Source organism: Taurulus bubalis (genome assembly GCF_910589615.1).
Source record: "Taurulus bubalis genome assembly, chromosome: 1".
Classification (NCBI taxonomy): domain Eukaryota; kingdom Metazoa; phylum Chordata; class Actinopteri; order Perciformes; family Cottidae; genus Taurulus; species Taurulus bubalis.
Genome location: NC_136589.1, coordinates 411,936 through 425,732, shown reverse-complemented (window position 1 = coordinate 425,732; position 13,797 = coordinate 411,936). Strand labels below are relative to the sequence as shown.

At 47.0% G+C, this 13,797-nt stretch overlaps 1 protein-coding gene across 1 annotated transcript in view; it reads right to left on the bottom strand.

Moving 5' to 3' along the window:
• The window catches only part of LOC306741702 (titin-like), a gene marked incomplete at its 5' end in the record, with an annotated part of 162,411 nt that overhangs the window by 83,959 nt on the left and 64,655 nt on the right, over positions 1–13,797 (bottom strand). Inside the window, 24 exons of the mRNA XM_079224017.1 lie at positions 38–307; positions 600–866; positions 954–1,078; positions 1,328–1,736; positions 2,123–2,401; positions 2,482–2,748; positions 3,133–3,402; positions 5,280–5,448; positions 5,535–5,632; positions 6,241–6,507; positions 6,595–6,718; positions 7,402–7,544; positions 8,516–8,642; positions 8,824–8,963; positions 9,542–9,808; positions 10,069–10,335; positions 10,519–10,785; positions 11,171–11,437; positions 11,516–11,779; positions 11,971–12,237; positions 12,344–12,610; positions 12,750–12,876; positions 12,973–13,112; positions 13,215–13,484. Coding sequence (XP_079080143.1) covers positions 38–307; positions 600–866; positions 954–1,078; positions 1,328–1,736; positions 2,123–2,401; positions 2,482–2,748; positions 3,133–3,402; positions 5,280–5,448; positions 5,535–5,632; positions 6,241–6,507; positions 6,595–6,718; positions 7,402–7,544; positions 8,516–8,642; positions 8,824–8,963; positions 9,542–9,808; positions 10,069–10,335; positions 10,519–10,785; positions 11,171–11,437; positions 11,516–11,779; positions 11,971–12,237; positions 12,344–12,610; positions 12,750–12,876; positions 12,973–13,112; positions 13,215–13,484 — 5,358 coding nt within the window. The remainder of the gene's footprint in view (positions 1–37; positions 308–599; positions 867–953; positions 1,079–1,327; positions 1,737–2,122; positions 2,402–2,481; positions 2,749–3,132; positions 3,403–5,279; positions 5,449–5,534; positions 5,633–6,240; positions 6,508–6,594; positions 6,719–7,401; positions 7,545–8,515; positions 8,643–8,823; positions 8,964–9,541; positions 9,809–10,068; positions 10,336–10,518; positions 10,786–11,170; positions 11,438–11,515; positions 11,780–11,970; positions 12,238–12,343; positions 12,611–12,749; positions 12,877–12,972; positions 13,113–13,214; positions 13,485–13,797) is intronic.

Below are 13,797 nucleotides of genomic sequence, written 5' to 3'. Positions count from 1 at the left end.
TATGTTGGGCAGATATAACTTGTAACTCCAGACTCACCAATCACGTCCAGGTTGATGAACGCCTCTCCCTCGCCATGCTTGTTCTTGATCACCACCTTATACCGGCCCCGGTCCTCCTTGCTGGGGCTCTTCAGGCGGAACTCGGTCTTGTCCGCGGAGGTGTCGATGTTCTGGACGGGCAGACCGGCGCCCTCGTGGAACCACTCGGCGTCGGCACGAGGGTAGGCGTCGTACGGCACGCTCATGACGAAGGGTTTACCGGCGTCTGTTACCAGATTCTGGTCGGTGGTTTTGATCTTTGGAACCGCTGCAGAGGAGATAGAAGAAGTCTTTACAGTTTCTTACCATGGAGGAACCTCCAATCTACCAACCTGTAAAGGTCGGTGCATCTGGCAATGTCTCTACATTTAGGTGAGATTTCCCCAAATCTTTTTCCCCTCAGATAACTAGACTTCCCTTCAGAACGAGAGTTCAAGGTCCACCTTATATTTGGGCTAAAAGAAGGGTTTCAGTACAGTGTCTGATCCCCACCGCTCTGTGGTCTTCATGCCATCGAGTTCCCGCTGCTTCATTGATGAATCATGTCAGTGTGGACTCACCTGCCAGCTCCAGCTTGGCTCTGGCGTCCTTGTCTTTGGCCACGATTCTGTATTCTCCCTGATCTCGAGGTCGGATCTCACAGACCTGCAGTCTGTGGACTTTGCCCTCGCTGATCATCTGGTATTTGTCTCCCTGGACAATGATCATGTTGTTCCTCATCCACTTCACCTCCACCCGGTCCTTGTTGAGCTCCACCTCGAACACGATGTCGGAGCCCGGCGGTTCGAATGCGTCCTGAGGCGGCCTGACGATCTCCACCGGGGTCTCTGCGGGACGGGAAGAACGCATGAGGATCCAGAAAAGAAAGATTCACCTCACTGCTTAAGAAAGATGAGGAGGTTTTAGGAGTTTACCTTCAACAAAGAGTCTGGCTCTGGTCCTCCTCTCATCCACACCACAGGCGTATTCACATTCATCATCCGGTCTGCACACCTTGACAACCAGTCTGCACGTCTTGCCTTCTTTTTCCATGTGATATCTGCAAGAACACAAGGGTCAAAGGTCAGTAAGCAGGTGATCATAGGAGGTGCTTGATATGTACGCCCCCTACTGCTCATAATGTGCATTTCTTTTAATTCCGAGGTCCATGTGCAGTTTGATATATAACCTCCGCACAACGTAAACATGTAGTTAACATGTGGTTAACATCAATAACATGTGGTGAACATGTGGTGAACATGTGGTTTCTCAACACACTCGACACGAGGTCACATGATCTTTTCATCACCTCGGTCCTTCTCTGATCTCCCGTCCGTTTCTGTACCACTTCACCACGGCTTTCTCTTTGCTCAGCTTGCAGGTGAACTCTGCGTCCTCGAACTCGGTGATGGTCTGGTCCTTGAGCTGCATGCTGAAGTCGGTGGGCGCCTCGCTGATGATCAGCTCGGCGCCGCACTTGTCATCTCCGACCACGGCGGTGTACTCGCCCTCGTCCTCCATCGCGCAGTCCTTGACGGTCAGCGTGTGCTTGAGGCCGTCGGCTCTGTAGACCACGCGCTTGCTGAGCGTCACCTCCTGGCCGGCCTTCATCCACCTCACCGTCACCTCAGGCCGGTTCACCTTGCACACGAAGCTGATGGTCTTCTTCTCCTGAGTCTCCACGTCCTCGATGGGGTCCAGGAACTTCAGCTTCTCCTCTGTGGAGAGAGAGAACACATCATGAACTAGGGCTGGGCGGTATGGCCAAAAGTTCATATCACTTTATTTTGCAAGATTCTGGCAGTTTCACGGTATATCTTGGTATTTTTTCCCCGAGTAAACACATTCATTTATTGACGCCGAAAAGGACCGCCGGCGTCGTTATTCACCGCTGGCTGGCCAACTGGCTCGCAACTGGCCAGCAGCTGTTTGTACATTGGTACATAGGTTGTGTTAGGAAGCTAAACATGGAGGGAACTGCATGCTGTACCCGCACATCCCGATTGTGAATCCAAACTGTGATATCAGAGACCCTGAACGCAGCACGTTGGAACAATAAAATCACTCTGGAGGTCAGACAACTGAATTGCATGCTGGTCCTTACCGGACACTTTGGCGCCGGCGGTGCACTTGGCCTGCTCCGCCCTCTGGTTGGTCAGGATGACGGTGTAGCTGGACTCGTCTCCCTTCTGGGCGTCTCTGATCCTTAGGGAGAAGACGTTGTCTCTCTGGGCCACCATGTACTTGCTGCTCTCGAATATCGTCTCCTCGTTCTTCAGCCACTTGGCCTTCGCTCCCTCAGCGTTCGTCTCACAGTTGAACACAATCTCGCTTCCCTCCTTCACCTCCGTGTCTTTAATCGGCGTGACGATCCTCAGTTTTTCTGGAATGAAACACAAACGGATTAAACCTGAAGCGTCGCTCTAAAAACCACCGGACGAGGAAGACGAGAGCGGCTCTTACCGATCACAAACAGGTCGGCGGAGGCTTTGACTCCACCGATGTGGGCGACGTAACCGCCCTCGTCCTTCAACTCGCAGACCTTCACAATAAGAGCTCTCCTCTTTCCTTCGCTCACGATGGCGTACTTGTCCCCGGATTCCACTTCCTGGCCTCCTCTGAACCACTTCACCTCGTACGAGTCTTTGGAGACGGAGCAGGAGAACTCCGCCTTCTCGCCCTCCACCACCTCCTGGTTCTGAGGCCGGGAGATGAACTCAGCCGCCAGCTCTGGAGAGAGGAGGAGGAGGGGGAGGAAGAGGAAAAGGAAGAAGGAGGAGGAGGAGGAGGAGGAGGGGGAGTCGAAGTGATTATTGTGCTTTGCTTCGTCTTTGTGTCTTGAAGTAAAACACATGAAGCGTGTCTCTCTTCTTTGAGGTGTTCAAACTAACACACTCAGGTCTGAATGCTAAACATGTAGCCGGTTAGCTTTGCTTAGCATAAAGAACACGTAAACCCCAATCTGTCGTTACCCAGCGAGCTGTAGAGGAGCCGACAGAACCAGGCTAACTTTTTTAAGTCTTTATGCTAAGCTAACTTAGCAAGATTGAGCTGACTGTAATATATTGGAGCTAAACAGGAAATACATCATCAGCATCATCATCATCCTCTCACCGTTGAGCTTGAGCGTGGCCGAGGTCTTGGTGCTGGGACTCAGCCTGCAGGTGTAGTCCCCGGCGTCCCCCATCCTCAGGTCCTGGATGATCAGGATCCTCTTGCGCCCGTCCACGATGTGCTCGTAGCGGCCGCCCTCCGGCAGCTCCTCGTCTCCCTTGTACCAGGTGACGTCAGCGCCGGGTTTGGACACCTCGCAGACCAGCTTCACGCTGTCCGTCTCCGTGCCCTCCACGTTGGACAGGTTCTTGCTGAACCGGGCCTCCTCCTCTGTGACCAGATAGAAGGGTTAAATCGGCCCTGAGCGTGACTCTCAGGTTTTAAAACCATAGACTCATCCCTGTGACTTATGGGCCTGTGGGAGTCGATTAAATCAATCTAGATCATTTTATTAGTGTCTCCACATTGTGAAACAAGACCAGAGCTTTTTCTTTTCTTTTTTTGGGCATTCTGAGGTCCTGCGATCTCATTGGTCCTCAGACTCGTCTGAAAGCGCGTCAGGCGGCTCATGCGGAAGGAGACGGTCATTTACATCTCCTGTTTGTCATGGTGGGAACAAGGAAAAGCTCAAAGTAGGTCCTTTTTCAATGTCTGAACCGAAAAACAGGGTTTTTGGACTGAATATGCTTCCTAACATGTCAATGCTTATGTTTATTGTGATTATTATTATTGAGATGCTTTAGGTTGTAATCTTTCTAAAAATGTGCAGTATTACTCTGGGGGATGAAGGCACCGAATAAAACTCGGGGAGCAATCAAGGAGCCATTTTTGTGGAATCTTGCTCAGACTCTTGACTTTTGATCATATTTATGCTGAAAATACATTGTTTTAAAGGCAAGGAGTTGCGGATTCTTTAGAGATCAAGGACAATTGGGTCTGGTATTCACATCGTGGTCATATGAGCTGTAGAACTCTAGGGTCCCCTAATTAGGGTTTGCACCTTTAGAGCAACTGTTTATGACCTTATAACCAGACACACTTCTAAACATCAGTACTGGCCCACCTTTTAAGCTCCAAGCCCATCATCGGACAGGAACAGAGAAGAATGAGTCAAGTGACGTTTCCTAAAGGATCTCCAGAACCACAACGCTGATTAACTTCATTTAGATTACTCAAATACAGTAAAGCATTGTGGGAATGGTTCTATCGGCTCAGAAAAAATAAACCGTTAAGTTGATGTAATTACATAAACTTAATGGTAAGTTTATGTAATTACATCAATTTAATGGTAAGTTTATGGAATTACATAAACTTAATGATAAGTTTATGTAATTCCATAAACCTGTAACCTCGATGTCACTTCCGCGTGGCGACCGCAACGTTTCACTAGACGTTAATAAATACACTTTACAAAGTCGGTTTCAATAAAAGACACTTCTCCGTAACCCTACGAGCTCGTAGGAGTCTAATAAAGTATGATCATCCTTGTGTAGTATATTAGTAATCCCAATGCAGCCAGACTGTTTATTTTCATACTTTCTTCGACTTTTTCTCCTGCTCCAGCTTCCGTGTTCGTGAGGTTTCTTAGAACGCGTCTTAAGCAGAAGTTTATGCAAAGGATGATACCCAGCATGCCCCAAACCAACCATGTTTAGGCATAAAGGTTATTACTTTGACATCTTTTAACCCAACGACACAGTTTTTTGACTCCTTCGTAACTCCTCAATGCTTTGTTTTATTGTGACAGATTCTGATTCTTTAGGTCCTAATCTTTCCAAAAAGGTGTTTTATTAGTATCTGGGCTGTTGTTAAGGCCCTGAACCAAACAGTTTGAAAACCTCAGGGACGCTCGAGGAGACATTTTTGGGGAATCTTGCTCATAACTATGATGGATGTTCATAGTTATGATCAAAATATGGTATAAAAGTGTTTTTCTTTTTTTTATAAACATTTTTTCACAAAAAAATTCTGAAAAAAAGATATAAAATAACACAAGTATTATAACTCCTTTGGGATTGATACGACTACTTGAACAGACCTCACTAAGGCCCCTAGAAGGGCTCCTCTTGGGGCTCAAAAGGTTGAGCCTCTGTTTAACATGTTAGAGACATGTGGTGTACAAATATATATATATATATATATATATATATATATATATATATATATATATATATATATATATATATATAAACGTATGTGTTCCTCACCAATGACCGTGAGCATGCCCGAGGTCTTGGAGGTTCTGGCGTCACACTCGTACTCGGCCTCGTCGTCGAACACGGACTTGTGCACGACGAGGACCCTCTGGACCCCCTTAGCGAGGATCTCGTACTTCTTTCCTTTCCGGATCTCGTTGCCATCTTTGAACCAGCGGACCTGAACAACAGAAACCACGTTTCACCGCCTGAGCCTTGAAGCCGAGCGGCGGCAGAGCCGCGTGCCGATGGGTCGGAGGGTCTCACCTTGGCCGACTCGCGGGACACTTCACATTCGAACTTAGCAGATTCTTTCTCTTTGACCTCGACGTCCATCAGCGGCTTCATGAACTCCACGTGAGGAGCTGAGGACGACAAGATGTCATGCTTCTTTATTGATCCCGTAGAGTCTGCAGGGTTTGATCCTCTTCAGCCTCCGTACATGACGGTCTACACTGTAGACCGTCAAGTACGGAGGCTGAAGAGGATCAAACCCTTTCAGAAGTACGGAGGCCAAACACAATCAAACACACGAAAAGGTAAGAATCATAGAAAGAAAAGCCTCTCAGTTTCTATAAATGATGACGTCATACCTTTAAAATGTGATGTCATGCTGTCAAGACTGATTTTAATAATCATATCAACCTTTTGAGTAATAATTGTGTGAGATTTCATTTTTTACATTTTAAAATGGCCCCTTATGTATGTAAAGGTCCTCCACTGACAATAAATATGGACCATTAGAATGGTATAATATATATAATATGAATATTTAGAGCTTTCTAAGTAAAGATCTGATGTTGGAAAGCCTGTGAAGTGATTTACTAAATACATTGAATTAAAGACATTATAATAATGACTTTATAACCCATTTAAGTCCACGTCTGTTTGTATATAATCCTACTAATGGTTTGAAATGCGATACGCCGCTCCTGAAGGGCTCAGGCTCCTGAAACGGGGCGGAGCTTCTTACGCGTGACCTCCAGGAAGCAGGAGCTCTTGAAGTCCTTGGCGTCGCAGGTGAACATCTTGGCGTCGTCCAGAGAGCAGTCGTGGATCACCAGCGCTCTCTTGTGTCCGTCCACGATCATCTCGTACTTCTTGGTCTTCCTGATCTCCTGTCCGTCCCTGAACCATTGCACCTCAGCGTTCTCTCTGGAAACCTCACACTCCAGCGTGGCGGTCGCCTCCTCCTCCACCGTCTGGTCCTCCAGCGGCTTGGAGAACTCCACCGCCGGCTCTGGAGGCACAAACACGGCCGTGAAATCACACGGTAGAGGGTTCCCCGCGATGCGTTCAGTGTCTGCGGGGCGTTACGGTGTCTCACCTCTGATGATGAGCTGAGCCTGAGCCTGGAAGTCTGTGGAGCTCAGCTTGACCTCGCCGGCCTCCGACAGCGTGACGTCTCTGACGGTCAGAGTGTGGACTCGTCCCGCCACGCGGGTCTTCACCTGCATTACATATCACTTTAATATAGTATATGTATAAAAAAACGCCCAGTGATTCATAATGAATCATTTAGTCTCTAATTGTTAAAAACCTAATAATTATTATTTTAATAATGTAAAGTATTTATACTTTGACTTCTAGTTTCTTGTGAATTCTTGTTTCAAAGTTTAAACTCTGGACTTTTGCAGCTTCATATATATATATATATATATATATATATATATAAAAACTATATATAAACTGGAATTTGAATTATCCATCTTTTTTATACCTATTAAATTATTTTTATATATATATATGAAGCTGCATATGTGTGAGTTCAAGATAACAGCAGCTTATTTTTAACTCCAGCTCCAACACTGTAAAAAATATGTTCAGTCTCTTAAAAACATGCCATCATATACTGTGTATATATATATATATATGTGTATATATATATATATATATATATATATATATATATATATATATATATATATATATATATATATATATATATATATATATATATATATATATCTTTTTCAGTATGACTGAATTCCTTTTACATTTTTTCCAAGACTTTCCTCCAGATGACTTTAAAATATTTTGACTGAATACTTTCAAAATAAAAAAAGCCAAGCAGCACTGGTTTGAACTGGTTTGAACTGGTTTGAACTGGTTTCCTGACAGAAGGTAGACTCACCCGGTCGCTGGCCTCCATCTTGCGTCCCCCCAGGAACCAGACCACCTCGATGCCTTCGTACGACAGCTCGCACTCGAAGGTCGCCGTCTCTCCGGCCGTCACCGTCACGTCCTTCAGGGGCCGCAGCAGCCCGATGGACCGAGCTGAGGGACAAGCAGACACGGTGAGACGGACCAGCATGCATCTGGTCGCAGCGGAGAGGCGAGCTCCTCCAATCAGAGAGCAGCCTCTCACTTGAGATAAGGCCTGCAGCCCCTAAAATAAACTCAGAGCCTGATTGGCTGAAGACTGACGGGTCACTCAACACTTTCTGCTGCTGGAGACACAAAGTGGAGATTAAATCACCCACGAGGTTTAAAAATACTTTAATTCACTAAGTGGCCACAGATTTCTGATAAATAAACTTAGGTTGACTCCAGAAGAAACTGTACGTGTGTGTATTGACGTCATATTGACTCGATAATAATAATAATAATAATAATAATAACAACAATAATATTAATGATAATAACAACTAGAACATTCCACAAGAAATTTTGATGGTGTGGCGACCACTGCCGTAAGATGTCGCAATATATATATTACCGGTAGTGAGATGTGTTGTTGAGGTTATTGAGGTACCTTATATATAAATATATATATATATATATATATATATATATATATATATATATATATATATATATATATATATTTGCCAACATTACCAGTAGTAAGATTTGTTATTGAGGTTATTGAGGAGTCATTTCTGTATTTGTGATGGCCTTGAGAGCAGCTACTGCTTCACAGACACAGGTCACTGCTTACGATGGTGATTGGGCAGACGAGATCTTAAGACTGGGAGTCTTCAGAGATGAAAACATGGTAAAAACACCAACATAGTACAATAAACAGAGAGGAAAGAAGCAGCCGAACGCGCTGATGTGCTTGTTCTTCTTGTGGAGTTAAAATTGTGACTGTGAGCGTCAGTGGAGCGGTTGCTCCTCATGTCTGTTTGTTTGAAAATGAAGAATGTCCTGATGTCTTTTCTGAATGAGGATCTTAGCCTTCGTTGTCCCTGAAACAGGAAGTGTTTCTGTGTCTCTGAAGACGAGACGACTGACTGGACGCTCACCTTTCACTCGGAGCTGAGCGTTGGATTTGGCGTTGGCTGCTGAGAAGTCGACGCCTCCGGCCATGTCCATGCGGACGTTGTAGAGGATCAGCATGTGTTTGGTTCCTTCTTCCTTAATCTCAACATCCTGAGAGGACAAGGAATTAAACGATATTTAGGGTTAGGGTTCAGGGTTAGGTTTGGTCGGGAGCGTGGCCCTCAACCCTAAGCAGTTCTCTTAGGGTCAGAGTTCAGGGTTAGGGTTCGGGGTTAGGGTTCGGGGTAACCCTCCACACTGCTACTCAGGAAGATCATGAAACCAGACTCACGGGACACTGATGCAGAGCTTCTCCCTTCAGTTTCCAGTTTCCGTGGACATCCTCTTCTGAAATCTCCGTCTCAAACTTGGCTGTTTCCGTCTCCGTGACCTCAACGCTGTACAACGGACGAATGACCTTGATGTCCCGCTCTGCAGGGGAGGAAGACCAGCAGCAAAGAAACCAGTAAGTGAACTTTAAGATGCTGGTTTTCTGAATGGGGTCTGGACCCATGAATGCATCGTAGCTGCTCCAGCAACACCAGTCATCTGATCTCAAACCGACATTGTCCTGGTGACCTCAGACAGTTCAAACATTTCAACTCTCACGGTGCAAATGTGAAACTCCACCCTTTAAGGCCGATGATGTCACTAAATCAGAAAACGTCACATGACTTTCAATGTCAAGGATCAGGAACTTTTGGCTTCGTTTGATATCTCAAAGTTATTTTGATCGTTGGATTTACAGAGAATGTTTTTTCTTTCAACCGATGCAACGTTGATGAAAAGGGTTCTTTATCGTCCTGAGACCTGGATCCAGACCTCATGGTCCTGAGACCTGGATCCAGACCAAAGGAACCTCCTTTTCAAACAACCTGCTAAAAGCCTGTTCAAGTGCTTCAGTTCAACTCGTTTCTGCCACTATGCCGATGACACTCTGCTTTACACGGCAGATTATCACGTCAATATTTAGACATTTGAGGCTGTAAAGAGCTGAACTCTCAGCTTACCTTCAATGTTGAGGTTGGCTGAGGTTTTATCTGAGCCGCAGTCGCAGCTGTACTCTCCGATGTTGGCCTTCTCCGCCTTCCTGACGGTCAGGATGCGCTTCTTGCCGTCGGTGCTGATGGCGATGGTCTTGGAGGGCGTGATCTCCTTCCCGTCCTTCGACCACTTGACGTCGGCGGTGGATTTGCTCAGTTCACAAACCAGCTTCACCTCGTCCTTCTCCACAGCCGTGTAGTTTTGCAGCTTAGTGGTGAAATACAGATCGCCCTCTGCAGGAAAACACAGCGTTGCATGTGAGGAAACTACCTTGAAATAAAGTGCTTGTATCTGCCATTCTCTTTCCGTTCTGTTCTTAGTCATTTACAATCTTTAGCATCACAAATTAAGTTCAGGTTCCTTCAACAGCAGAAGCTTCTCTGGACTTAAATGAACTTGTGACCTTCAACCTTTTTACTCGCCAAACCGCTTGCATAAAATAAGTGAACATTTTGGTGTTTGTGAGCAACCGGCTGAACGGCTTTGCACTGACCGATCACGGAGAGCATGGCGGTCACGGCCTTGTCCATGGCCTCCACTTTGATCATGGAGGTGTCGTCGATGGTGACCTCCTTGAAGGCCAGCGTGTGCACCTTCCCCAGGTCCGCCATGTGCACCACCTTGCTGGGGTGCAGGCGGACGTCGTTCCGGTACCAGACCACCGGGATCTTGTCGTGAGAGAGCTCCACGCTGAACTCGGCGGTTTCACGCTCCTTCACGGTCACGTCCTTAATGGGCTTAACAAACTCCAGGCGAATACCTGGAATTAAACAGTGTTGTTTTGTTAATAACTATTTTCATAGTTCTGAGTTTTCTGCAGCCCGACGCACAACAGCTTGTTTCTCAGTTGAATGTAAAGTATTGGAGTCCAACATAAACAGTATAAGTAAATAAAAAGACGTGTAAGTGTTGCTTCGGAGCGGCTGAAGGAAGCCGGCGTCACCTTGGATGATGAGCTTGCTCGTCGTCCTCTTGTCCTCAGCCTCAAACATGTACTTAGCCTCGTCGTCGTAGGCGGCCAATCGGATCAACAGAACGTACATGTTCCCTTCCTGGATCATCTCGTACTTGTCGTCGCTCTGCAGCTCCTGAGAACCTTTCAGCCAGCGGAACGTCTTCGGAGTTCTCGACAGCTCCAACTCGAACCTCGCTTCGTCCTTCTCGTACACGTGAACGTCGCTCAGCGCCGTCAGGAAGTTCAGAGGAAGTTCTGAGTGGAGACAGACAGATGCTTTTAAGCAGGTCAAAGCAGCCATAATGTGAAAAAGATGAAAACATCTAAAATAAAGAAAGGACAAAATATCAAGCAGATATTTAAAAAGTCTCCTAATTTTTCAGATTTATACTTCAAACCACATGTTTTATTAAACGTGGTTTGAAGTATAAATCTGAGCTGTTTAGTTGAGGTCCTAAAAAGGTAAAGATGGCCGCTGAGGTTTTCATTTGAGCTGCAAACTGGTTCATTTCATAATGAAAAGGGAAATTTATATATTATATTAATAATAAATAAATAACAAAGAGCTGGTTTGAATCCTTTTGTGTTCCAGGACTGAGACGATGAAGAGTAGGAGGAAGTGACGCTGTTGTTGGATTACCTTTGACCTTCAGGTTAGCGGAACACTTGGCGTTGGCGGCGGCGTATGCCACCTCGCCCGTCATGGAGACTTTACAGTTGTACAGAATCAGCGTGTGTTTGCCGCCCTCCTCGATGATGTCCACGTCAGAAGAAGGACTGAGGACTTCCCCGTTCAGCTTCCACTGGCCGTGGACGTCCTCCTCAGAGATCTCCACCTCGAAGCGAGCCGTCTCCCCGTCAAACAGCTCCACGCCGTAGATCGGCCGAACGACCTTGATGTCACGAGCTGGTGGCGAGAAACACCACGCGATTAAAGAATTGAATCTTTGAATGTGAAGTCGCGTGTGTCGGATTCATCGGGTACCTTCGATGTTGATGTTGGCCGAGGTCTTGTCGGTTCCACAGTCGCACACGTATGTTCCTTTGTCGCTCTGCTCCACTCTCGTCAGGACAAGAGACCTGCGAGTTCCCTCCGACTTCATGACCACCAGCTTGGAGGCGATGATCTCCTTCTCGCTGCGGTACCAGACCACGGGGACGTCTTTGCTCAGTTCACAGTCCAGAGTCACCTGGTCCTTCTCCGTGGCCGTGTAGTCCTGCAGCTTCACCACGAAGACGGCGTCGCCCTCTAGAACAGAACCGGGACCACGAGTCAGTTGATGAGGACATTAATACCTGGCTATATTCTATTGTCAATCTACAGTACTGATCTTGTGTTTAAAGCCAAGTTCATTCCCTCCAGATATCAACTGGATCGTTCTAAAAGCTGGAAAAGGAATCAATACAACATGTGTGAAGATGAGGAGGAGGAAGAGTTACCTATGACAGTCAGCTTTGCCATGGAGTAAATCCCTTTGGCTTCTGCCTTTACCTGGCAGGTATCGTCTAGAGTCAACATCCTCATTTCTAGAGTGTGCTTCTTCCCCTCCACGTGCGTGAGCACCGTGCGGCTCACGTGGAGCTTCACCTCGTTTCGGTACCAAACCACCGGCACGTTGTCGTGCGTCAGCTCCAGTTCAAACCGAGCCGTTTTACCTTCCTTCGCCGTTTGGTCCTGAAGCGGCTGCACAAATTTGAGCCTCATGCCTGCAATGACGAGGTCGGTGCACACAAACGGGGTCGATGCCGTCAGACACTTTACAGCACAAACATCAAAAGACAGCGAACGTGAAGCGTCGGGTCGACCGCTTACCTTCCACCGCCAGCTGGGCGGACGACTTGTGGCCCAACACTTCGATCGTGTACTGAGCCTCGTCGTCAAACTCACAGCTGTTTACGATCAGCATGTGTTTCATTCCGTCATCGATTATTTCATACTTAGGGCTCGGGGTGACGATCTCCGCCCCCCTGAACCACATGACCTTTGACACCTCCTTGGTGACCGTGCATTCAAACTTGGCCTGTTTCTTTTCAGGCACAGAAACGTCCTTCAGCGGGTCAACAAAGCCCATTTCGATCTCTGGGAGGTGCGAATAATGCGGCAGTTATTCACAAAAGCAGAAACACAGCCGTCCCTGTTCTTACCTTCCGCTCCTAACGGCCTTCGTGTTGACAGACCGACAGACGAGGCAGACAAACACAGTGTGAGGGGTTCGTACCTTTGACGGTGAGCATGGCGCTGGTGACGGCGTTCAGGGCCTGGTAGGACACCTCCCCGGCCTGATCCAGCTGCACGTGCTTCAGCGTCAGGAAGCGTTTCCGGCCTTCAACTTTAATGTCGCAGCTCTGAGGAACAACACACATTCTGGAGTTTTAGGACAAAAAAAGGATTTTCTTTGAGGTAAGTGAACTTAGCTGCTGTCGGACCCTCTGAGATCTTACCGGAGACCTCATCAACACCTGTCCCCTCAGCTTCCATTCGCCAACCACATCGTCTTCACTTATTTCAGTGTCAAAGTTGGCTTCCTCCTTCTCGACCACCTCCACGCTGGAGAGTGGCTTCAGCACCTCAGCTTCCCGCTCTGAGACACCACAAAGAGGCCGTTAACAGAAACACTGGATGGGGAAGAGACCTTTGTGGGCCACATGGGTTTCTAACGAGGGTCTGTGAATGTTACACCAACCTCCAAGAGTGAGCTTGGCTGTGTATCTGCGGTCCTCCACCTCGAAGGTGTAGTCCGACACATCGTCGGGCTGGCAGTTGTTGATGGTGAGCGTCATGTCCTGTCCGTCCTTCTTCATCTCCACCTTGTCAGAAGGAGTGAGCTCGGTCTCTCCTTTCAGCCACTTCCAGTTGGGAGTGTCCTTGAACAGCTCACATTTAAACGTGGCCTTGGCCTTCGGCTTCACATGCTGGTCCCTCAGGGGCTTCACGATCCAGTCTTTGATGATTTCTGAGGAGCAGAGTTCAGATGATTTGAATATGAAGGAGATAAACAAACATATGTGGTCAACAGTTCAATCAACTCTGCAACTGTTGGCTTCTCTCAAATCTTTTACTTCATCGAGTGCCACCGATACAAAAATGGCTTCCAGCTTTATCTAGTTCAGTGAACTAAACGTTTTATCTAACTGCAGGGAGACTGGCGATAACACCAATGAGTTCAGGTCCAGACAGATAATTCTGTCTTCTAGTTTGTGATTTATAACATATTTTCTACAGGGTTCAGGACATCCACCAGGTCTTTCAGTGATGGCGCTAGCTCA